Source organism: Ranitomeya imitator, chromosome 2, assembly GCF_032444005.1.
Source record: "Ranitomeya imitator isolate aRanImi1 chromosome 2, aRanImi1.pri, whole genome shotgun sequence".
In the NCBI taxonomy this organism is placed as follows: Eukaryota; Metazoa; Chordata; class Amphibia; order Anura; family Dendrobatidae; genus Ranitomeya; species Ranitomeya imitator.
Genome location: NC_091283.1, coordinates 100072001 through 100096646, shown reverse-complemented (window position 1 = coordinate 100096646; position 24646 = coordinate 100072001). Strand labels below are relative to the sequence as shown.

Here is a 24646-nt window from a genome sequence, read left to right as displayed (position 1 = left end):
GCCATTTTTTAATTGGAGGAGGCTGATGGACTGGTCTGGTCACATACTCCTCCACCAGTAGCCATTTTATGGACCGGAGAGCTGTGCAGTCTGTGAGGAAAGTAAAAAGAGCAGGAGGACACCATGTCATACATACTGTATATATTTGTCTGCAGTGTAAAATCATGTTTTGAACACATGTTAAAATACATATAAAGTAGACAACCCCTTTAAGGAAAGTGCAACTTAACAGACCTTCATACTTTAAGTGTGTAATTTGATTTGGTGAACCAACCACATGATTCTTGGCTCTCTGCACGTCTGTGCGATATAAAGACGGTACAATTTATTTTTATTAAAGGATGATATCATTAGGTAATAATGTAAGTTTATGAGAGACAGAAGCCCTGATGACTAAATAATGATAGTGTGTTCACCACTTTGGTATTTTAAATGATTATTTCAAAATGTCCTCATATCTCGTGATGAAAATGTCAGGACTTGTTCAGAAAAGTATTACAAAAAAAAAATACAATAAAATTCAGTGTAGCAGCGATCACTTATTCTACGTATTACGATTTTTCCTTTTTGCGCTTTTGTTTTCTCCTTCCCCTTTATCTAAGCCACAACTTTATTTTATGCTTTTCTTTTTAAAATGATAATTTGGTTGAAATTGCTATTTGAGCTCTTGATTTTTGAGGGACGGGTTGTAGTTTTGAATGAGATCATTTATATTACCATATAATGTACTGAACAATGGAGGGGACAATGTGGTGTGTGAATGGGAGAAAAAAATTCTGTCATTGTTTTTGGATTTTGTTTTCACAGCACTCGTTGTGCAGGAAAAATCACCTGGCAATGCGATGCCTCGGGTCAGCACAATTACAGTGATACCAAACATCCTTTGGGTTTGTGTTGACATTTTATGAGATCTGTAACTTTTTTAGTTTTCCATTGATGGAACTGTATGAGTTTTGTGTTTTGTGTGGTGATCTGATATCTTTACTGATATCATTTGGAGGTGCACACAGTATTTTTATTGCTTCTTATTGTATTTTTGTGGGAAAAGGTGACTGAATAATGGAAAAACTTGAGTTGAAATTTTCAAAGTTTAAACAAGAAAAAGGGCTGAGACTCAAATCTATCTATCTATCTATCTATCTATCTATCTATCTATCTATCTATCTATCTATCTATAAATCACTATGTTTTAGTCCACATAGAAGACTTAAACCTATGATTGTTAATTACTTGCTCTATATTCTGGACAACTGTAGTTTTACAACATATAGAACAATTGACTGCCTCCTATAAAACTGTGCTTTGTTGGAGGCAAAAATGACGGTGATGGGGGCATTAAGAAGGCCCATGGCTGCCATTACAACCTATTAGTACCCTGTGATCACCAGAATCGAACCACTTATATGACACCAAGATTGACAGCGGCATTTAAAGAGGTTTTCCACTACTAATTTAACCCCTTTTCAATCATATATCCCAACTCTTACTATCAGTTTTCAAATATATTCCTATTACATGCACTACGTCTGTAAGCTCATCGCTATGAGGGTCATTTAGTCTTCTGATGTGATTCTGGCTCTGCTACTTACGATCTGCAAACTGGACTCGGATGAACTGAGTAGTGCACATCATTGGTGGGGGCGGGCTACCTCTATGATTGACAGCAGTCTGATTATGCATGATCAGATCAGAATACACCTTCCTCTTCTGCCTGGATCCTGCTGATGCATTGGAGTGCCAAGCCTTCAGCTGACAAGCGCTACAATGTGCTGTTGATCATTAGAAAGCATAATACAGAGCTTATCAGTTGAATGAACAGCACTTCAAAGCTTCGGCAGGATCCAAGCAGAGAGGAGAGTGACGCCTGATGTGAGCTTGGTAATGGAGACTGACTCTGCCGTTACTTTGAAGTGCTGTGCCTTCAGTTGACAAGCCCTGTGATATACTTTTTAATAACAAGCAGCACATCGCAGGGCTTGTCAGCTGAAGGGACAACACTCCAAAGCATCAGCAGGATCCATCCAGGCAATGATGGAGAAGAGTGAAGCCTTATCTGAGCATGTGTGCTCAGACTGCTGAGAGTGAAGCCTTATCTGGGCATGTGTGTTCAGACTGCTGAGAGTGAAGCCTGATCTGAGCATGTGTGCTCAGAATGCTGAGAGTGAAGCCTTATCTGAGCATGTGTGCTCAGACTGCTGACAGTGAAGCCTGATCTGAGCATGTGTGCTCAGACTGCTGAGAGTGAAGCCTGATCTGAGCATGTGTGCTCAGACTGCTGACAGTGAAGCCTTATCTGAGCATGTGTGCTCAGACTGCTGACAGTGAAGCCTTATCTGAGCATGTGTGCTCAGACTGCTGAGAGTGAAGCTTTATCTGAGCATGTGTGCTCAGACTGCTGAGAGTGAAGCCTGATCTGAACATGTGTGCTCAGAATGCTGAGAGTGAAGCCTGATCTGAGCATGTGTGCTCAGACTGCTGAGAGTGAAGCCTTATTTGAGCATGTGTGTTCAGACTGCTGAGAGTGAAGCCTGATCTGAGCATTTGTGCTCAGAATGCTGAGAGTGAAGCCTTATCTGGGCATGTGTGTTCAGACTGCTGAGAGTGAAGCCTGATCTGAGCATGTGTGCTCAGACTGCTGAGAGTGAAGCCTTATTTGAGCATGTGTGTTCAGACTGCTGAGAGTGAAGCCTGATCTGAGCATGTGTGCTCAGAATGCTGAGAGTGAAGCCTTATCTGGGCATGTGTGTTCAGACTGCTGAGAGTGAAGCTTTATCTGAGCATGTGTGCTCAGACTGCTGAGAGTGAAGCTTTATCTGAGCATGTGTGCTCAGACTGCTGAGAGTGAAGCCTGATCTGAACATGTGTGCTCAGAATGCTGAGAGTGAAGCCTGATCTGAGCATGTGTGCTCAGACTGCTGAGAGTGAAGCCTTATCTGAGCATGTGTGCTCAGACTGCTGAGAGTGAAGCCTTATTTGAGCATGTGTGTTCAGACTGCTGAGAGTGAAGCCTGATCTGAACATGTGTGCTCAGAATGCTGAGAGTGAAGCCTGATCTGAGCATGTGTGCTCAGACTGCTGAGAGTGAAGCCTTATCTGAGCATGTGTGCTCAGACTGCTGAGAGTGAAGCCTGATCTGAGCATGTGTGCTCAGATGGCTGTCACTCACAGAGATGTTGCCCCTCCCCCACCAGTGATGTGCGTTGCTCAGTTCGTCCGATTTCGGTTTCCAGACCGGAAGCAGTAGAGCCAGAATCACAACAGATGGCTTGATTACCCACATAGCGTTGAGCTTTCCTTGAGAAGAGCAGATAATAGAAGTATATTAGGAAACTGGTAGTTAGGAAGTGCTAAGACATATGAAAGAGGTGAAATTAGTAGAGGAAACCCTCTTTAAGATGTTATAGCAGTGATCAGAGCCAGCTTGAAAAGAGGCCTTTGCTGGCTACATACCATCTCCCACCCACCATGCATGGAGTGGGCTCAGCCACTGAGCCCACTCCAGATATCGGACATACCAGTATATCCTATGTTGGAGAGAGTTTAAAGTGATCATCCACTACTTTTATATATGCTTCAGATATGTTATCAATATCAGTAGTAGTTCTGCACCCAGCAACCCCACTGATCAGCCCTCATCACCCCAAGCAGCAGCTCTGCACAATGTTTAGGGGCCGCTGTTGTGTATTGCAGATCATATTCTCCACAATAACAGCTGATCAGCAGTACCTGGCAGCGGCCATGACACTATGGTGTCCCGCACTGTAGACCGTTGACAGCCGCCTACCATCGGAGCTGATAAAAGGTCATAAGTGGGAGCATTTATCTAATTAAGCTGCCCTTTTATCTGTAGTGCCACAAAATGGGAAATGAGGCATGTACTTGGAATCAGTTGGCTGTCTGATTGGGGTCATCAGAAGAAAAAGACCCTAAGGCCCCAATTCATTAAGATGCTGTTTTGTGCACATAATACGTGTGGGACCCAGTCTTTGGGGACATATTTTTCCAGCTTTGCTGTTGACCATATTGTATTTTTTTTATCTCACCACATCTACCTGAAAACATTAGGGGCACACTATATGATCGGCAGAACCTTGAAACGACCTAGCAAAAATAACGTCTCTGTGCCGTGTCCATCTAGCCGTCTGTTATACCCGATTTATAAAATGACTACCCTTTTTAGAATATATGTAAATGTTTCTTCGTTTGCATACTATTTTGCCTTACTGCACAGATTGTTTTATTGTACGAGCATAATATAAATAAAAGCTTCCTATTGGCTCGCAAACCTCTTCGCTCTGTCTTTCTCATCTTCATCCATCAGCTCGTTTAGACAACACAGGATTCTGAAGAAGAAAATAAGACACCGGTAAATGCGATTATTGAAAATTCAGTTTAAGACTTTAAGCAAAAATCTATATAAATTTGCAGCTAATGTGTAAATAAACATTGACGTTACTAACGCAGCTGTGTCTATTCCCTGCGGACAGACTCTGGGAAATCGCTGCTGAGTAATCGGGTATCATCAAAACATCTGCTCCTGCAGAACAGTCATATTACACGGCCCACGAGCTCTACTAGAGTGTTCAGAGACAGGACCACTTGGGACTCTCAGTCATTTTACTAGAGGAGTCCTGCTCTGGATTTGTGCTGACATTCTATGTCATTGATGGGTGACGAACAGGAGAATGTAAACATTCTAAACGTATTTTTTCTTTTACTGCAAATCTTTGAATGGACGGGAATCAGCAATAAGCAGATAGATCAATAACAGCTTGGTTCCACTTTTCGACTTTTCACAGATCGCAGGGGTCCTTTGCTTAAAGGGGCTGTCACATCTATTTTCAGGAGTGCATTGTTCCTCTGCCTTCCTACTTGCTAGGGGGTGGTGTATTCCTGATGATTGACAGTCTGATCCAGCGGCATGGCTGTGCCTCTCTGCAGCATCGGAGGAGCACAGTGGTGGCCAGATGAAGGAAACTGGCTGGCTTTAGAGCAGCGCTTGCAAAAAGCATAGCAAAGAGCTTGCAAGCACACTCTCCTTACCTAGGAGACCGACCACTGCTGATACACTGCAGAGGTGGCCGGTCACCTAGCCAATGATCAGTATTAGAAATCTCTCTAAAAACGAAGATGATTTTGAATAAAACCTAAAATGCAAAGTTGCTTATTTTTACTAGCAATTTGCAGTTTTACCCATTTCAGAAACAACCCGTTTAAGAACAGCATTTGGGCTCCTTGCCTCTAATAACTCACTACATAGAACTCCTTCTTATACCTGTCACATTCCACCAGTAAATGTGATCCATTAATCAAGCCAAGCTGGGAGAAGAGAAGCTAAAGGAAGGGAACATATCGTAGTTTGTCTAATTTTTCTCTGAAAAAGTCTTAACATTTCAGAGTTAAAGGGAAAACGTTAGCATATGTGAGTAGTGATATGGTTGTGTATGGGCATGTCCTCCAATGCACATGATAACTTTTTCTGTACAGATCTGATGTGCTAGTCATGAGAAATCTAGCATAGTAAGCCATATGCAAGCCACAGAATGACAACATGCATGGGCCCTAATCTAGCAGTAAAAGACACACTGGTTTTTAAAGGGAACCTGTCACCAAGTTTTCCCAATACAAAGTACTGCCAGCACCTTTAAGGCCTCTTTTTCAGCATTCTCGTAAGTTGTATGTAAGTCCCCAATCTCCTCTGCATAGTATTAAAGATATTTTTTAATATACCCACAATTTTCCTACGATCTCTTCCTAAAATCTCCGTCCTCCTTCCCTGCTTCATGTGGACGATGCGTCCTATGTCATCCACACAATGTCCTCCAATCGTGCACCTGCGCAAGCGCATTTCTGCCCTGCCCTGCCGAGGGCAGACTGAGGTACTGTAGTGCGGATGCGCCAGAAAAGGCCAAAGAGCGCCGATGACCTGGGAGTAAAGCTGGCGCATGTGCACTATAATGGGGCAGGGCGGAGACAAGTGCGCCTGCGCAGCAGCATGATGGGAGACACCGTGTGGATGATGTAGGATTCGTCATGCTCATGAAGCAGGGAAGGAGTGATTGTGGGAGGGGGCGCTAGATCAAGACCAGTGACGCCGATGGGACCGTACCGCGTGGTCTGTGAGTATAATAAAAGATCTTATTTTTTGCTATGCGGTAGAAATTGGGACATATATACATTTACTAGAATTATGTAAAAGTGGCCTTAAAGTGCTGGCCGGATCTGGTGACTGGTTCCCTTTACCAGACTGTCAGCCATGACTCTTCTGTTTGATGGAGAACCATCATTCTATAACATAAGTGGATAAACTTCATTAAGTGAATCTCCCTGTCGCCCACATCGAGCGCGGTGACTACAGTGTGACAGTAGTCACTGAGGACACATTTAGGACATATAAAACAAGTTACATCCTGAGCCAAGATGTTTTGTTTTCTCCAAATACGCCATGTCTGTGCGCAAATGATCTTTGAGAGTCTTTTAATTGACATGTGGCTTCTTAAAAGCATTAAAGCAGGTTCACGCTGTGCTACTTACACATCAGTGTTCTTTGTGAGACTGGACGCAACGTATTCTGCTTCTTCTTGTAAACTGGAGAAAATGAGATTAATATTAATCAATTACATTCTTTTATATTATTGCACGTTGTGTAATAAACCTGATATGTGAAGATTGTACAACACAATGACATTATATACTGGAAACACAGTACTCAAGATATACAGTTATATGAAAAAGTTTGGGCACCCCTATTAATCTTAAGCTTAATTCAAATTTTGTTTGAATGCAGATTGCACATTTTCTGTTAGTACAATAAACCTCATTTCAAGGCAGAAACATTACTCTGTCCAACAGTTATTAGATATATGAAACTGAAATAGCTGTTGCAAAAAAAAAACAATTTTTATAAAACATTAAGCTTAAGATTAATAGGGGTGCCCAAACTTTTTCATATAACTGTATGTATGTGATTCCCCCACATTTTGCATGCACTTTTGCTGCCATTTATTAATTTAAACTCATTTAAATCAATACAACTTACATTGATATTAAATTATACACAACATCATCAAATTACATTCTGGAAGATTACAAATGAACAGCCCTGATTTAGTTATCACCTTGGTAAGGGTCTCTTGAAGTCAAAAACACTTGTATCATCCATTGTATTAAAAGGAATCTGTCACCAGGGTTTTGTCATCCAATCTAAGACCAGAATGATGTGGGAACAGAGATACTGGTCTCAGTCTTGTGTCCCTTACTGGGCTGCTGGCTGTAGGTTTGGTAAAATCAGAGTTTTATCAACAGGAGATTATCACTAGAAGACTAGTAAACCTGCTGCCACGTAGTTCTCCATATTCATGATCTCTGAATACCCACATTCCCACAAGTGATTGGCAGCTTACTGCCCATGCACAGTGTACACAGAAAGCTGCTAATCAGTAGTGTGAGTGTGTGTAGGGGTTGGGGGGTATACAGAGATTAATATTCAGATAACTGATATTTCGGCAGCAGATATGAGTGATATTATCAAAACTCCAGCAAGCACTCCAATTATTGACAAATCACTAGGAGCATTGTCCTGATCCAAGGACACCAAAAATCTTCTAAACCTAATAATCCTTCCATGGCACCCGCTCATCAGCAGAGTACAAATCAAATCGAGTACCCAACTGCATCCAAAAAATTACCACCAACACCAAGGGGCATAGAGAGACCCAAATTCTTATTTACATTTACCTTACCTTTTCTCATATGAAGAACCACTGAACACATCAAGTTATTGATCATCAATTATTTAAGTTATTTGTTTTTTTTGTGTGCCAAAGTGTTAGAGAACTATGACATATCTACATTATTTTATCCTAACAGAACCCATCGCCTTATAATATGCCCATCAGGTTTCTGTAAAGGTTACGGTACGTTTGACGGCAGAGATCAGGTACAGACTGGGGCTGAAATTCAGCCCTGGCATTTGAAATCACACAGGCCCATGGTGTCCCCGTCCCCAAGAACCAGATGGGATATATTACTAATATTACCCTGGATGGAGGAAAGGAAGATTTACCAATACTTCTAATGATACCCGTGGCCTGCTGGGGTAAGTGACGGAGAACTTTGTGCTCCGTCACAACTCTTAACAGTATGGGTATCTTGAGATCACTGATTCTGTTAGCAACATAGCAGACAAGGCAGCCTATGACCAGACAGGCCCTTCTGGTATTTGCCAGAATTGCCAGATGGTCAGTCCAGCCCTGGTAGAGATTATTATTATAATGCTGCTTTCCTTACATAGCGCCATTCCTTACAGACATCATCATCACTGTCCCCATTGGGGCTCACAATCTACACAATCTACATTCCCTATCAGTATGTCTCTGTAGTGTGGGAGGAAACATTAGAACCCGGAGGAAACCCACGCAAACACGGGGAGAACATACAAACTCCTTGGAGATGTTGTCCTTGGTAGGATTTCAATCCCGGACCCTAACGCTGTAAATCAGCACTTACCACCCAGCCAACATGCTGCCCCCAGAGACGACTCTGTTGTTCAAAAAGCGACAGAATGTAAGAACATCAGTGTAAACAGAACCATAGGAAAGAACAATAATGCTTTTACATATTTGACTTTTTTTGTCAAAATAATTGGAGTATTTGTATTGTTTTACCATTGATGACATCTTGTGAACATTTGACTACACCGGTTGAAGATTCTCTGGAAATTGTCCAACCTTGACCAATTCTAATTGAGAGACTCTCAGCAACAAAATATTCAAAGCCTTTCTCAATTGTGATCTATTAAATCTGTGCATTTGCCAAGTAAAATACCCTTCATCTTCCAGTCCTCATCCTTTTTACCATCTAGAGGTAGTCTACTCCATCAGAATAATCTAAGACTAAAGCAAGCCTGTAGTCAGACTGTCTCTGTCTCTGGACTGTCTCTGATTTACGAAGCTTACGAAGCTGCAGTTGTGACATTACTGACATGTTGCTGTGGCCCCAAAGTGTAGAAGCCTACTTGCAAGTGCCGTGACCTACAAATATGAATATATGTGTACAGTTATGCATTATATAGAGTGATGTAAGTGTTATTTAACTGAAAACTTCTTAGCATAAGAAGTAAAATCAGAAACTCAGATGTGTTTCAGGGTATGTCAAGGTCCTTTAGAGAGCCTATTTAGAGAGGCAATTTATATACTTAAATTCCCAGAGAATCATTGCCCGGCCTATAAGTTTACTTAATCCAACTTGTTGCTCTCCACAAGAATCATTAACTCTATGATCCCCTATCAGCGGCCTCTCACCCAGTCAAATCGGTTCCCACACTCCATAACAACTGTCGGCAAATAAAATCCTTTTAAGGATCAATATTGACTTTTAGGATTGCCACTTCTAATAGGTGGCACTAGAATTCTAGTCCTCTTCTTCTCTGAAAAGACTATTTGCATTCTTATATTGTCAGAGGAACATTGCGTGACCTAGAAGTCTCCTTATGCTGACTTGGGATTCTCTACAAGGAGAAATTTTACCCTTTAGACTCTCTGTCTAGAAGACATTTCCAGAAGACATCCCAGCAGCTCAGAGACAACTAAAATTGGAGATCGTTACTGCAGAGGGGGAAAAGTGGTGACAATATTGCTGGCTACGAGGTTGAGATTGTTGAGAGCTACAAATATTTGGGGGTTCACCTTGACAGTAAACTCGATTGGAGGTGTCATACAGAAAAGGTTTACAAGAAGGGAATGAGCAGACTCTACTTTCTACGGAAGCTCAGGTCGTTCAATGTGTGCAGTAAAATGCTGGAAATGTTCTACCAGTCCGTTGTGGCAAGCGCCATCTATTTTGCTATCATATGCTGGGGCAGTAGTGTGCAAGTAGCTGACGCTAAAAAGCTCAACAAACTTATCAAGAAGGCAAGCGCGACTGTTGGCCTCCATCTGGACTCTTTTGAGGAGGTATTGGAGAAAAGGATTCAGAAGAAGTGTAGGGCTATAATGATCAATATTACACACCACTATAAGAGCTGTTCTTGAAGCAGAAGAGCACATTCAGCAGCCGTCTAATCCTACTAAGGTGCAAGAAGGAGAAATTCAGGAAATCGTTTGTACCTACCGCTATGAGGATGTATAATAATTTCCTAAGGGTGGTAGACAACAATGACTGGTGTCAATTAACAGTGATTTATATACCTGAACCACCCACATTTATTTGTTATGTAATGTTGTTATACTTGTGCAAGAGTTGTGTCCAAATATTTTATGTACTGGTGTTTGTATTGCTGCTGTAATACCGTAATTTCCCCCCAGGATCAATATAGTGTATCATATCGTAAAGGCAGTATACAAGTCAAAAAAGGCCAAAATAGTTTTATTTCTCATGTACACACACATTGTAACATATTCTGAAAAGTTTTCTATTTAGACTCTGTCTAGAAGACATCTTAATGGCTAGTGTCCTCCCAGCTGCTCAGAGACAACTAAAATTAGAGATTGTTACTGCAGAGGGGGGAAAGTGGTGACAAAGGCAGTATACAAGTCAAAATGGCAAAAATAGTTTTATTTCTCATGCACACACACATTGCAACATATTCTGAAAAGTTTTCTGTAATGAATCATATGCATTAAACCATGTCAGGTCTACTCGTTTGTACTCAAAAAATTTGGATTAGTATTTCCAATACTGCATTCTCCAAAAGGTTTACTTAATAGCCCAATTTGATCTTTCATTTGTATCAGTAAACGTCATAAAAAACCCTGTTCTCATTAGCGCCTATTGAAATAGCTGTAATAAAGTCAGTTTATAATGTACTGACCGGTCAGAGTACAATAGTGGCTGCCGTGGATGACAAGACCGTTTTAATTTCTGCTTTTTCATCTTATGCATAAATGCGTTGTAGGAAGTGAAAAAAACATATTTGATTTACCAGTTAGATCCTAAAAATACCCCAAGGACTGTCTCTCTGCTGCAAGTCTTAATTATCATTTAAATTAAGATCATTCACATAAAAGTCTCATTAGCGACATCCAATTGATATATGATCTCGATGGATCTATTTATAGGCAGCTCACAGGTACCTATAGTAAGAAAGAACTGAAGAGAGCCCTTCTCAACTGAAAGGCGCCACTCCTGTAGTCTAATTAATGACTGTTCGTATAATTTACAGGCTTTCATTAATTATCCACTTTCAAATTTTTTTTTAAATCCCTTTATTCAATCTTTTAATTATGTTTTGAGTGATACCTGCTGTTCCCTGGTGGCCGTTTTTCTTATATGACATTGTATTTCTGTACTAAGTTCGTTTTCGAGCAAAATCAAGTTATAAAACAGAGATTATAAATGCTTTCCAGAGTCTTAATCATCCTGATATGGAAACAAAACCTACACAGCTTGTCAGGGATAATTATAAATATTTCACAAAAATGCCTAGCGTACACCCAACTATAATGACACCCTAAGGAAAACAGCATACATAATCTGTAAGTGAATAAATAATTACTATCTCATTAAATCATGTGAAGTTTGTATATATGAATATGTATATATATGAATATAGACATTACACGTTGAAATTTTGGACACACCTATACCTGCAATGGTTTTCCTTGTTCTTAACATTGTAGATTCAAACTGAAGACAGGAAAACCATGAAAGGACATTCATGGAAGCAAGTTCAAAAACAACTATGAACCAAACCAGAATATGTTGTAAACCTTAGATTCTTCAAACTTCCCCCCTTATACTTTATACACGCTTGACATTCTCAAAAACAGCTTCCTCAGGTAGTCACCAGGAATGGCTCCAATGAACAGGGGTATATTGTCAAGAGTTCATTTGTGGAATAAGAAAGTGTTTGCTACACTTGATCTTAGCTAAAATGCCGAGAAGCGATCATCATGCGTTTTCCAGGAACAGGGTTGGCACACATTCCCATTCAGTTCTGTGCCCTATTACACTACTATTCAGAGCCAGAATATGGCAAAAAAAACTCAACTATGTAATGAAAAAGTCAGTCCAATGTTACTTTAAGACATTAAGGTCAGGCAATACTTGTTAGAACCTTGAAGGTATTCTTAAACTGGCTCTCAGGAATCAATCATCTCTGCTGCAGAAGATAGGTTCATCAGGGTTACCTGCCTTAGAAACTGTAAATCAACAGCACCTCCAATAACAGCACACATAAATGATGCACAGACCTCAAGTAGCAAACACAGCTCCACATAAATTGTTCAGCGGAGACCATAAGAAGCCGACCTTTATGGTTGAATTGCTGAGGAATGCAAACAAGAAGAAGACAATCATTTGTTTGGGCAAAGCAATATGAGGAATGGATAATAGATCTGTGGAAATCTGTACTGTGGTCTGGTGAGTCAAAATTTGAGAATTTTGATACCAAGCGATGTGTCTTTGTGAAATGTAGAAAAGGTTGGCAGATGTTTTCTACATGCATGGTGCCCACCAGGAAGCATGGTGTGTAAGGTGTTTTGGGGGGTGCTTTACTGGTGACACAGTTGGTGATTTATGCAAAATTCAAGGCACCATCATTTAATTACCCACCATGACTACCATCACATTCTACAACAACGTACTAATACATTAAGTTTGCACTTAGTGGGATCATCAGTTGTGATGCAACAGGACAATGATGCAAAACACAACTCCAGGCCGTATAAGGGCTATTTAACCAAGATGGTGAGGGATGGAGTGCTGCATCAGATCACATGGCCCACACACCCGACGGTAACCCAATTGGGGTTGTTTGGGATAAGTTGGACCAAAGAATGAAGGCAAAGTAGCCTACAAGTGCTCAGCACCTCTGTAAACTCCCTCACGGCTGGTGGTAAGCCCTTTGAGGTGACTATGTGATGGAGATTCTTGAGAGAATACCAAGGGAATCTAAGGTATAACACATATTCTGTTTCATTTCTTTACTCCTCTTGTTTCCATGTGCTCCTTTGTGGATTAGCGACCTTCTGTCTAAATATACAATGTGCACAATCCAATAAGAACAATCCAATATATATATATATATATATATATATATACTGCTCAAAAAAATAAAGGGAACACTTAAACAACAGAATATAACTCCAAGTAAATCAAACTTCTGTGAAATCAAACTGTCCACTTAGGAATCAACACTGTTTGACAATCAATTTCACATGCTGTTGTGCAAATGGAATAGGCAACAGATGGAAATTATTGGCAATTATCAAGACACCCTCAATAAAGGAGTGGTTCTGCAGGTGGGGACCACAGACCACATCTCAGTATCAATGCTTTCTGTCTGATGTTTTGGTCACTTTTCAATGTTGGTTGTGCTTTCACACTCGTGGTAGCATGAGATGGACTCTACATACCACACAAGTGGCTCAGATAGTGCAGCTTATCCAGGATGGCACATCAATGCGAGGTGTGGCAAGAAGGTTTGCTGTCTGTCAACATAGTGTCCAGAGGCTGCAGGCGCTACCAGGAGACAGGCCAGTACACCAGGAGATGTGGAGCGGGCTGTAGGAGGGCAACAACCCAGCAGCAGGACCGCTACCTCCACCTTTGGGCAAGGAGGAACAGGAGGAGCACTATCAGAGCCCTGCAAAATGACCTCCAGCAGGCCACAAATGTGCATGTGTCTGCACAAACGGTTAGAAACCGACTCCATGAGGATGGTCTGAGTGCTCAACGTTCACAGATGGGGGTTGTGCTCACAGCCCAACACCATGCAGGACGCATGGCATTTGCCACAGAACACCAGGATTGGCAAATTCACCACTGGCGCCCTGTGCTCTTCAAAGATGAAAACAGGTTCACACTGAGCACATGTGACAGAGTCTGGAGATGCCGTGGAGAGCGATCTGCTGCCTGCAACATCCTTCAGCATGAACATTTTGGCAGTGGGTCAGTAATGGTGTGGGGTGGTATTTCTTTGGAGGGCCGCAGAGCCCTCCATGTGCTCGCCAGAGGTAGCCTGACTGCCATTAGGTACTGAGATGAGATCCTCAGACCCATTGTGAGACCATATGCTGGTGCGGTTGGCCCTGAGTTCCTCCTAATGCAGGCCAATGCCAGACCTCATGTGGCTGGAGTGTGTCAGCAGTTCCTGCAAGATGAAGGCATTGAAGCTATGGACTGGTCCACCCATTCACCAGATCTGAATCCAAATGAGCACATCTGGGACATCATGTCTTGCTCCATCCACCAACGTCACGTTGCACCACAGACTGTCCAGGAGTTGGCAGATGCTTTTGTCCAGGTCTGGGAGGAGATCCCTTAGGAGACCATCTGCTGCCTCATCAGGAGCATGCCCAGGCGTTGTACAGTAATGAGGTCACACAGGCACGTATAGGCCACACACAATACTGAGCATCTTTTGTCATTAGGCATTTCCACTGAAGTTGGATCAGCCTGTAATTTGATTTTCTACTTTGATTTTGAGTATCATTCCAAATCCAGATCTCCATGGGATATTCATTTTGATTTACATTGATAATTGTTATGTTTTATTGTTCTGAACACATTTCACTATGCAATGAATACAAATTTGCAACTGGAATATTTCATTCAGAGATATCTAGGAAGTGGTATTTTAGTGTTCCCTTTATTTTTTTGAGCAGTATATATATATATATATATATATATATATATATATATTTATATATATATATATATATATATTTATATATATATATATAATTATGAACAATAAAGAGAAAATATGCGGCACTCACCCCAATGTAGCAGTGGAAACGTGAGCTTTAATGGAGAAAATGAGTAAATACATCCATCCATCAGGACATCAGGTAAGCAGGAGGGTGCGGTGTTAGAGCTTGGACAAGAACTTGTCCAAGCTCCAACACCGCACCCTCCTGCTTACCTGATGTCCTGATGGATGGATGTATTTACTCATTTTCTCCATTAAAGCTCACGTTTCCACTGCTATATTGGGGTGAGTGCCGCATATTTTCTCTTTATTGTTCATATGGACTCTTAGTTCATACTTTGTATGCAGAGCACCGCAACCCCCAGCATTCGTGACGCCTGACAGTTGGGATTCCGTTACCAGTCCTGATCATTGGATATTGTATCGCTCTAGTGCCATCCTTTTCCATATATTTTTACGGCTCAATATATATAATTATTACTCTTATTTTTAGGGTGCTCCCTGCCACTAGCGCTATGGCTTTTGGTCCTCCCAGGGTCATGATGGATTTGTGTTAAATCAAATCCAAACAGATCTTAATTCCATATACCTATGAGATGTTCAAGATTTCCAATATTTTTTTCCAAAACAACTATTCTAAATAATGTTATGTTACCATTCTATAATGCCAAAACTTCAAACAAACAATTTAGCTTTCTGGCAAAATGACACAGCTGGAAATCCAAAGAGAAAAACTGTTGTGTCCATACATCTGATCTAGCCTTCAGTCAAATAACTCCTGCAGGAATATAGAACAAATAATATGACAGATCCCATTCATTCATTGACATCTATCAGGCTTGGGTAAGTTTTATCTAATGTGTATAGCTAGGGAAATGTTAGTTCTCTGAGATTTCCCTTTCAGGAGAATGCTACAGATTGTTACATCATAGTCAACGGTCTGGCCAAGTTAATATTACTTTAACTGTATATCTTGAAGTCAAGAATTGAAACCAGGGTGATGTGGGGCCATTATACAGGATGGAGGGCTCTGAGGAAATCAAAGTTGAGGCATCATATTGTATTGGGGTCTCCATATTTTGCCAGGGAAATGGGGGGTACAAATGGGCCATTATACCATGCATGTGATGTAATACACTATGGGGGTATCTTATCTTTCCATATAGTATAATGGGCCTTGCATTGCCTTCCATACAGCATAATAGCCTCACATAGTCCTCTATACAGTATAATGGGCCCCACATTACCCTCTATACAGTATAATGGGCCTCACATAGTCCTCCATATAGTATAATACACTCCCCATAGTCATTATACTAGTATAGTATATATAATAAATATTATATAATATATATTATATAATATTTCTATATATATAACATAAATATAGTATAATATATAATATATATAGTATAGTATAATAGTCATTAGACTATATGGAGATGTAGTATAATGGGCCCTGTATTACATACCATACAGTATAATGAGCCCCAAAAGAATGTCTTGTGTTAGTTTTTGGTGCAATCTGTTATGATATAATTGTGTTTATTATCAATAATTACACCCAATTTGTAAAATTATGTTCAAAAGTGGATGCACATTTAAAAAAAAATCTTAACAGAAGACCTTTTATATTGTTACACATTTTATTTTTACCAAATTCAATACACTTTCATAAATGTACTGGACATCCCATCCTGACTCTGCATTTCTACATATTTTTTTGCTTGAGAGCCACCTTGGTGTAGCTGGAGAAGACTTTGGCCTGGATATAACATAATTGCCCAGAAAATGCTCTTAAAATGCATATTTTTCATTAAAAGGGAGACTCTACGCATAAAAGAATACTTTGTGGACAAAACATGTTTTTTTCAAAGCTCCATAACTGTGCCTCAAGCACTGCAAGTAGAACGGAAAGTCATAGCGCCTATGTTAGAAAGCACCATGCCATCTACTTTGTTGCCTAAGGTTTCATTGTAAGAAATGCTGAACCCCTTATTCCCTTTAAAGCGGTTGTCCTGACCCAGTATATTGATATTGAATAAGTCATCAATATCAGATCAGCACCCAGCACCCCTACTGATCGATTATTATAAGTGCCAAAAGTAATCACATAGAACGGAGCTGTAATTTTGCAGGTCCATTCAATTGGTAGTGGCCGCTCCTGGGTAATCAAGAAAATAGGAGCTGTTCTGTACTACCCAGTAGTGGTCGCGACTAGCTACTTATTGAGTGAAGCCGCGTATAGCAGCTTTCTTCAATGTGTTTATCACTGGACAGCACCGAAGCTTATAACAGCTGATCGGTGGTGGCACCTCCACTAATCTAATGTCAAAGACCTATCTCATAGGCAGGTCACCAATAACTGGTGACCGAAGAACCAATTTAAAGGGACACTGTCACCTGAATTTGGAGGGAACAATCTTCAGCCATGGAGGCGGGGTTTTTGGGTTTTTGATTCACCCTTTCCTTACCCGCTAGCTGCATGCTGGCTCCAATAATGGATTGAAGTTCATTCTCTGTCCTCCATAGTACACGCCTGCACAAGGTAAGATTGCCTTGCGCAGGCGTGTACTATGGAGGGCAGAGAATGAACTTCAATCCAATATTGCAGCCAGCATGCAGCCAGCGGGTAAGGAAAGGGTGAATCAAAAACCCAAAAACCCCGCCTCCATGGCTGAAGATTGTTCCCTCCAAATTCAGGTGACAGTGTCCCTTTAATGCAATGGTCAGTGCTTTATCACACCATTCTTTTGAACATTTATTATTTGAATAAATACTAAAATATTGATAGTGGATGTAACAGCCGAAACTGATGTCCTTGTGAATAGGGCAAGTATGGCCAGTCTATGAATGAGCATAGGTTACGGAAACCAGAGTGTAAGCACATGGTAGTTTCTGAAAGTGCAGATGGTGGAAAAAAAAGTAGCTCTTCATTCTCAGAGGAGATAAGCCACCGCCAAAGGTGTCTGGCAGCAGCCTATTTCCAATTCCTACTGAGAACACATGAATGCTCAGCTTTGTTGGTGTGCATATGTATGTGGGGGGTAGGAAGGAATAATAGTCACTAGTGGGCTTCAACTCTCTAAATTGTATGGCGTCCTGGACAGTTTTCTATACCCTTTCAGACCGGGATATGAGCGCCAATCTTTCCACAAAAGCAGAACATCTAATTATAAGCATTGCGCGATTGGTGATGTGTCAATATGTACTTTACAACTAAACTAAGGTCAAAGCTTCACAAATGAAAAGAAATCAGAAAATTGCAGTAGGCTTTTGTCCCTTTTCTTTCTTTCTTTGTAAAAGGTGAAAGAATATACCGTAGCTCTTAAGAAAATGACTTTTCCATGGTGACATTTCTATGTGGGGCTAAAAGAGCAGTGTCACCACAGTTATAAACGCACAGACACTGTTTAATAGTAGAGATAATTCTAAAGTCATGTAAGGAGAACAAATGTGACAAAGGTTGGAAATTATAGTTGTGCCAGAATGGTTCACATGAACCCGTTATTCCAACATACAAGTGTCTTGTCATTTCTAGGCCAATAGGGAGAAGAAGCTTTAGTAGCTATGTCTTCCTTTATCAATGCAAAAATTATTACTTTTTTCTAAAAAATTTTCTAAACTTTTAGAATGTCTGATAGATTTGTGTATAACTCCGATATTAAAAAGTAATAGATCAGCTGGCGAGAAGACAAATATCAAATCAATGACAACAGTACAATAGGAAATTTGAAGACCCAGGTGCCCATTTCATTTTGAATAATCTGTTTTGTTTTTGGGGAGTGAAGGAAATATGACTAATAGCTTAATAACTGTGATGTGACCCTTTTGTTTGCCCTAAAGGGGGCTGTCCCAAGAGCAAAGTGAATCTTGATTAACAGATCTTGAAATTTCCAAAATTGCATATGTTAAAAAAATATTCCTGTGCTAAGAAAATCTTATGAATGCTATGTGATCCTGACCTATCCTTGGCAACTAATGGCTGTGACACAATTCACCCTCTCTGCATCCATGAAAAATAAATATAATAAAAAATAAAATACACCTTTCAATACACCAATATTGTTACACCCAGAAAAGCCAAATCTATGAAATAATGTAAATGACTTAACCCAATCGGTAAACACCATAAACAGAAAAATAATAAAAATGCCAAAATTGTGGTTTTTTTCCACAATAGTGATGTAAACAGCAATCAACATATCATATTGATCCCCAATTTATATCAATAAAAACCTGAAAAAATAAGTCCTCACACAGCTCTATGAACCGAAAAAATGAAAATGTTACAGGTCTCAGAAACTGGCGACAGTATCAAAATATGTTTTGCTTTTTACAAATTTCAGATTTTTTTCATCATTAAAATAATAAAAAACTCAGACAAGTTTGGTATCACCGTAATCGCAGAGGAGGAGAATCATATTGCAAGGTCATTTTATACCACACAATGTACTTCTTAAGCTAGGTCCACATTGCGAGAGGGCAGTCCGTTTAACGAATCTGTTAAATGGATGCTCTAAAAATGAGCCCAAAATTGTCTTGTATTTTTGCCATCGCGTTAATGCATGTGGCTGCGTTAGGCAATAAGAGTTCTATGGCAGAACAAACTCTTCCGTTCACTGTGCGTTCGCCGAACTGGACCTGAAAACTTGGTAGTCCACGTTGGAAGGTGCGTCACGAACTAACGGACCATTGCAAATGCATGCCGATTTTGACATGTGTTAGGATCCGTTACACTAATGAAAGTCTATGGGTGCGTTAACATGTCCGTTATATTGCATTTGTGCTGCTTACAAACGGATCCGTTAAATGGATTGCGCTAACGCAATGTGAACCTAGCCTTAAAAACAATGATAAAATACGGCGTCAGCATTTCATTGCACTTGGAATTATTTCCTTATTTTCCAGTACAATATGCGGTTTAATGAGTGGAGTCTTTCAAAAGTAAAATTTATCCCGCAAAAAAACGAGCCCTCGTATATCTATATGGACATGAAGATAAAAGAAATATGGCCCTTGGTAGAAGAGGAGAAGAAAAACAAAATGAAAAACGCAAATTGCTCATGTCAGGAAGAATATGCCCACCTTTCCTACCACTGTGCCTTGATTCAAAATAAACTTGGTCACAGATTAAACAGAATATGTGGCGTCTGATCCTGAAATAATTCTCCATTTTTATCAGTCTATAACAAATATTTGGGTTAATCACTAGTGATGAGCGAATATACTCGTTACTCGCGATTTCCCGAGCACGCTCGGGGGTGGTCCGAGTATTTTTTAGTGCTCGGAAATTTAGTTTTCCTCACCTCAGCTCAATGATTTACATCTGTTAGCCAGTATAAGTACATGTGGGGGTTGCCTGGTTGCTAGGGAATAATCCCCACATGCACTTAGCCTGGCTAACAGATGTAAATCATTCAGCTGAGGTGGGAAAACTACTCGGAGGACACCCGAGCGTGCTCGGGAAATCTCAAATAACGAGTATATTCACTCATCACTATTAATCACCTGTCCAGGCTCAAGTGACGGGTCTTGTTTCCTTACCTTGCGACCACCTCCCTTTGTGCTAATCCATGCTGTATTAATATGCTAACTAAGGGACTTTTAAGTCAGGCTCTGACAGCCATGATAACGTAGGATCCCCCACTCACTATCTATGATGTCACAGCTCCCCTGCTCCCCCTCTCTTCACAATGAAGTTTGCACCTACTCATTAGAGGCTTCAATACAAAAGATAGGGTCATAGTTTATTGCTACATACATGTTTAATTTACATAAAAATTTCCTGAAATAACAGGAAGTGAAAGTCTAAAATAGCCCGAGTAGTCAATGTGAAAATTGCAATATTTCTAATTTTACTTTTCAATACAGAACACATGGAAAAAAATTCCAAAAATGTCTTAATAATACTTTTAACAGAAAAACCCGATTTAAGCAATAGGTTATATTTTCTAATGACACATTACCTTAAACTGATAACAAAATCCTTAAGTTATACTGTTAATGTACGATCAATGGGAGTCCAAAGCTTTAGGACTAATATTAATGATCAAGACTTCATTGTTTATCATGGCACACTGCCATATACACACTTGTGGAGGAGCCTGGTACTGCAGCTCAGGACACCCACGTGAACAAGGATAAGCATCATCCCGGGGATTTTGGGGTCGCACTGTTGACTGACTGTTAGACAGGAATTATATTCCATAAACTGTAAGTCCTGGTCAACCCCTTTGAATAGCTATTTTGTTACACATAATACTAGTGTATTCGATATTACTGCATACCCCTTCAAGAAATACTTTTAAATTCTCCATCAATAGTAATATACTGGAAAATAATCTTAATTCTTTTAGTGAGTTGACCAGTTTGTGTAAATAGGATGTGGCTTCATTTGTTCAGAATTTCCAGTTAAAATGCTGGCGAGTACAGTTTGTCTCAACACAAATGCAGCCTACAAAATCAAAGGAAACTGCAACATCACCAGGACTCCAGCCAAAAACGAAATCTTAGGACGTAAGTTACTAAAGAAATAGACTTTCATTCTTGTGACAAAAGATAGTTTTGACGACAATCTCTCTAGCGGGCACTACCGTCTTCAGAGCTGTCAATAAACACCCACAAAATTACTGTAGTAAAAATACGAGGGTCTTAAAAATAGATGGTGAACAATGTATCCCACCGGAGATACAGAGATGAATGCAAACTATACAAACTGAGCACAGTGCAGAACGTTACGCGTCACACCTTAAGTGGGATCTGTCATCACTCCGATTATTAGGAATCATGTGCACAAGCCCTGAGAGTGTACCAACTGGTGACACCCAGTTGTCAATTTATTCATACATTTTCTATCTGAAAGGAGACATAACAAGTCATTTTTATGGTAGTAAGACCAGATAAATGTTTCATTGCTTACTTAATGTGGCATAGGTTTCATAAATGGCATGGTAGGTGTAGTTATGCTGATCCTACAGATTGATATATTAAACTTTTATTCCCTTTTAGGACTTAAATATGTGATCTGCCAATTTCTTGCTTAAAATACTGACATGCGACTGTAGGGACCTGGTATGTGTACAAACAATGCAGATCAGAGGACAACTGTAAAGCCCCATTTGAAAAGAAACCTATTGGCACCCTGCGATCATGTTGCGGGTAGCCAATGAAGTAACAGAGGGAGCCCACTTCTCTCTGTCTCACAACTTTATCTAATTAGGTAAATGGCTAGGATTGTAACATACAGCCGACATCCGCTAGGCTGCACAAGCTCAGCTCTCGACTCTGCACATAATTACTGCAAATGTCAGGAAGGGGTTACATTTTGGGCTAATTATACCATCACAAACCTCCCATTTATCTGATGTCAGCAATAAAAGCGGAATAACCACAGAAAATGTCCTACAGCTCATATCAAACTGCCCGCAAAATAGTACTTCTAAAACTATAAAAATACATATACACACGGTACAGAATTATATTACAACATTTGGAATGCTAAATATTATTTTAATCTAGAAATTCGATTTTCTACCACTAGTGTAAGAGATATCTAATACCCCAAGCTTTATTTTGCGCCCTGATATAGTTTTGCAGTACATCGATATAAGTGGGCTCCATTGATTCCTGCGACTTTGAGCATTGTAGTCATTTGACCTTGTCTCTTAATGTGATACATATGACTTTAAGAGATTTTCAAAGTAAAAACCACACGTATTTCATTTCTGTACTAATTGATTTAGCAGATGAATCAGCATTTTTGGAAACATAATGGCGTTTATTAATGTCGCATGCAATATGTTGGCGCACATCTATTTTTGGGTATACTGGGAATCATTTGACAATAGCCAATCAATTATACAGTATCCAATGTTTACAGCTAGTAACATAATATATGAGTAATATTTATTTTTGGAGCTAATGGTCACCTAAAGCATTTTTACATTGTGCTTTCCATAAATATATCACAACTGTGAAATGTTGAAAATAACGTTTCTTGCATTTATCTACTTCTTGGTACATGAACAAGACAATTAACAAAACGTGTTTTTGCCACGGGAACCCTGATCAATCAGCTATAATATTCAGGGAAACGTAACCCAAAAGAGACTATACATTAGACAATGTTACACAGTCACCATTGAAGTCAATGGGTTGTCCACACAAAAAAAGGCAGGACATCCCAGGAGAGGAAGACATTGCAGCCATTTTTGGCTCAAGCTAATAATTGACTATGAAGCCATCCTCCATGAAAATGGTGACCAGTTTTGTCACAGGTGAAGCTGACTTTGAAAATATTGAAGCCATTGAAATTAGCAGTTTGATAGTCTCCTTCCTCCATTGCGCTGGTAGAAGAAGAAATATTGTTTGTTGCTGGGGACAAACCTGGAAGAGGACCTGCAGAAAACAGGAACCGAAGCTTATATCTGAAGATTCAGACAAGAGGCACACTGATAAGTTACATAACCTATTCATTCAAGCAATTTTTGACAAAGGACAACCCCTTTCCCCATCATGATATTTGAAAAACAATTTTTTGATCCAGAGAACCTCATTACCTATTGATTTTCCTAAATTTCTAAAGCACTGATCCCTCAAATGCGCTCAGTTTATATATTCAACATGAAATGGTTTGGGTTATTTTAACGTAAAACCACATTCAGCATACAATGTCACAGATTGGCTGAATCCTCTGCAAGTGTGATAATCCGGCAAATCAGCATGGGCATATCACTAGTATCACTAAAGAGCACGAATTGATTGGGTGTCTAGTAGCGCCTCTCTACAGTAAAGTACACCAGCATTAATGGCTCCTTTCGACACTAAATGAGAGCGATGACATTTTACTCTTCTGTACACTGTGTGTACTGGACTAAAAAACTCTAATTCTCTAGATGATTTCCAGCTGTCATCTGTTCGTCCTGGATTGTAATTGTCCGGAGTTATGAACATGGAAGTTTAATCCAAAACGCGTCAGTTGTTTGAGAGTCTGTGTTCAGTGGTTTTAGCACGTATGGAATAAAGGCACCATAAGCAAAGAGTTTCTCAAGAAGGTCGAAGTGCTGGCTTGTCTCTTACTGGATTATATTAACATGCTCTTCTCAAGCTTCCGAGCACCTTGGATGAAGCCACTACAGGTGTGGCTAGCTGTTGGTCTCCTTATGCTGGATTTAATTGTCTTTAACCTTCAGTTTGTACTATTTCGGGTTCACATTTGGAGCCATTTGAACCAATAGTTACAATAGTTTGAATTTACAATGCCCACCCCAGAGTGAATTATTATATTAATTGGAGGGACCACTGTAAACTACATATATAATTCAGTCTTCTCGCAATGCTGTGGTGGAGCAGATTATGGTTACGACAAGTCTCAATTACCTAAGAGCTATTTTTATATTCCGGGAGAACAGATTCAAGCTACAACATAAAACTAAGCCGTCACACCTTCTTAAAATCACACAGATATTAATACGATTAGTTTACCTTTGAGTAGTAAAGTCATCAATTGATAAATATGTATATCCTTGAAATAGTCCGGTCAGTGTTTCTCTCTCTTTTGGATACATATATATTCCCAGATGTGAATATCCAACCTTCACTCCGATATGCCAGCTTACAAATAGAAGAATCATTTTGCTTTGTCATGCCACTTCCATGGGCCAAATAGGAAAGTTATTTTATTGGATAAGGCTCATTTGTGGGAGGAGAAGCCAGAAAATAATGACACGAGGAGTCACCTAATTATCACCAGGGCATGGTTATGTCACCGTCACAAAAGATTCACAGGCTATCCTAAATATGCTAATGGCAAATTCTATGTCAGGGAATAGGTCATGTGAAATAACTTCTAGACAAGATCTTATTAAATATCCTATCAGAATATGTATGATATGATTGAATATAATAAAAAAACAAGCACCAACCAAATCGGGAGTGAAAATTTCATACATAACTGATTTTCTTAAATAGCCCTTCTAAACACCTACAGGG

General features: G+C 39.9%; 1 protein-coding gene across 1 annotated transcript in view; it reads right to left on the bottom strand.

Annotated features, from left to right (window-relative positions):
• PASD1 (PAS domain containing repressor 1) overlaps nucleotides 1-24646 on the bottom strand; it is a 164607-nt gene that overhangs the window by 63627 nt on the left and 76334 nt on the right. Inside the window, exons 2-3 of the mRNA XM_069747068.1 lie at nucleotides 6535-6588; nucleotides 4287-4343 (exon numbers count right to left, since the gene is read on the bottom strand). Coding sequence (XP_069603169.1) covers nucleotides 4287-4318 — 32 coding nt within the window. The 5' untranslated portion in view covers nucleotides 4319-4343; nucleotides 6535-6588. The remainder of the gene's footprint in view (nucleotides 1-4286; nucleotides 4344-6534; nucleotides 6589-24646) is intronic.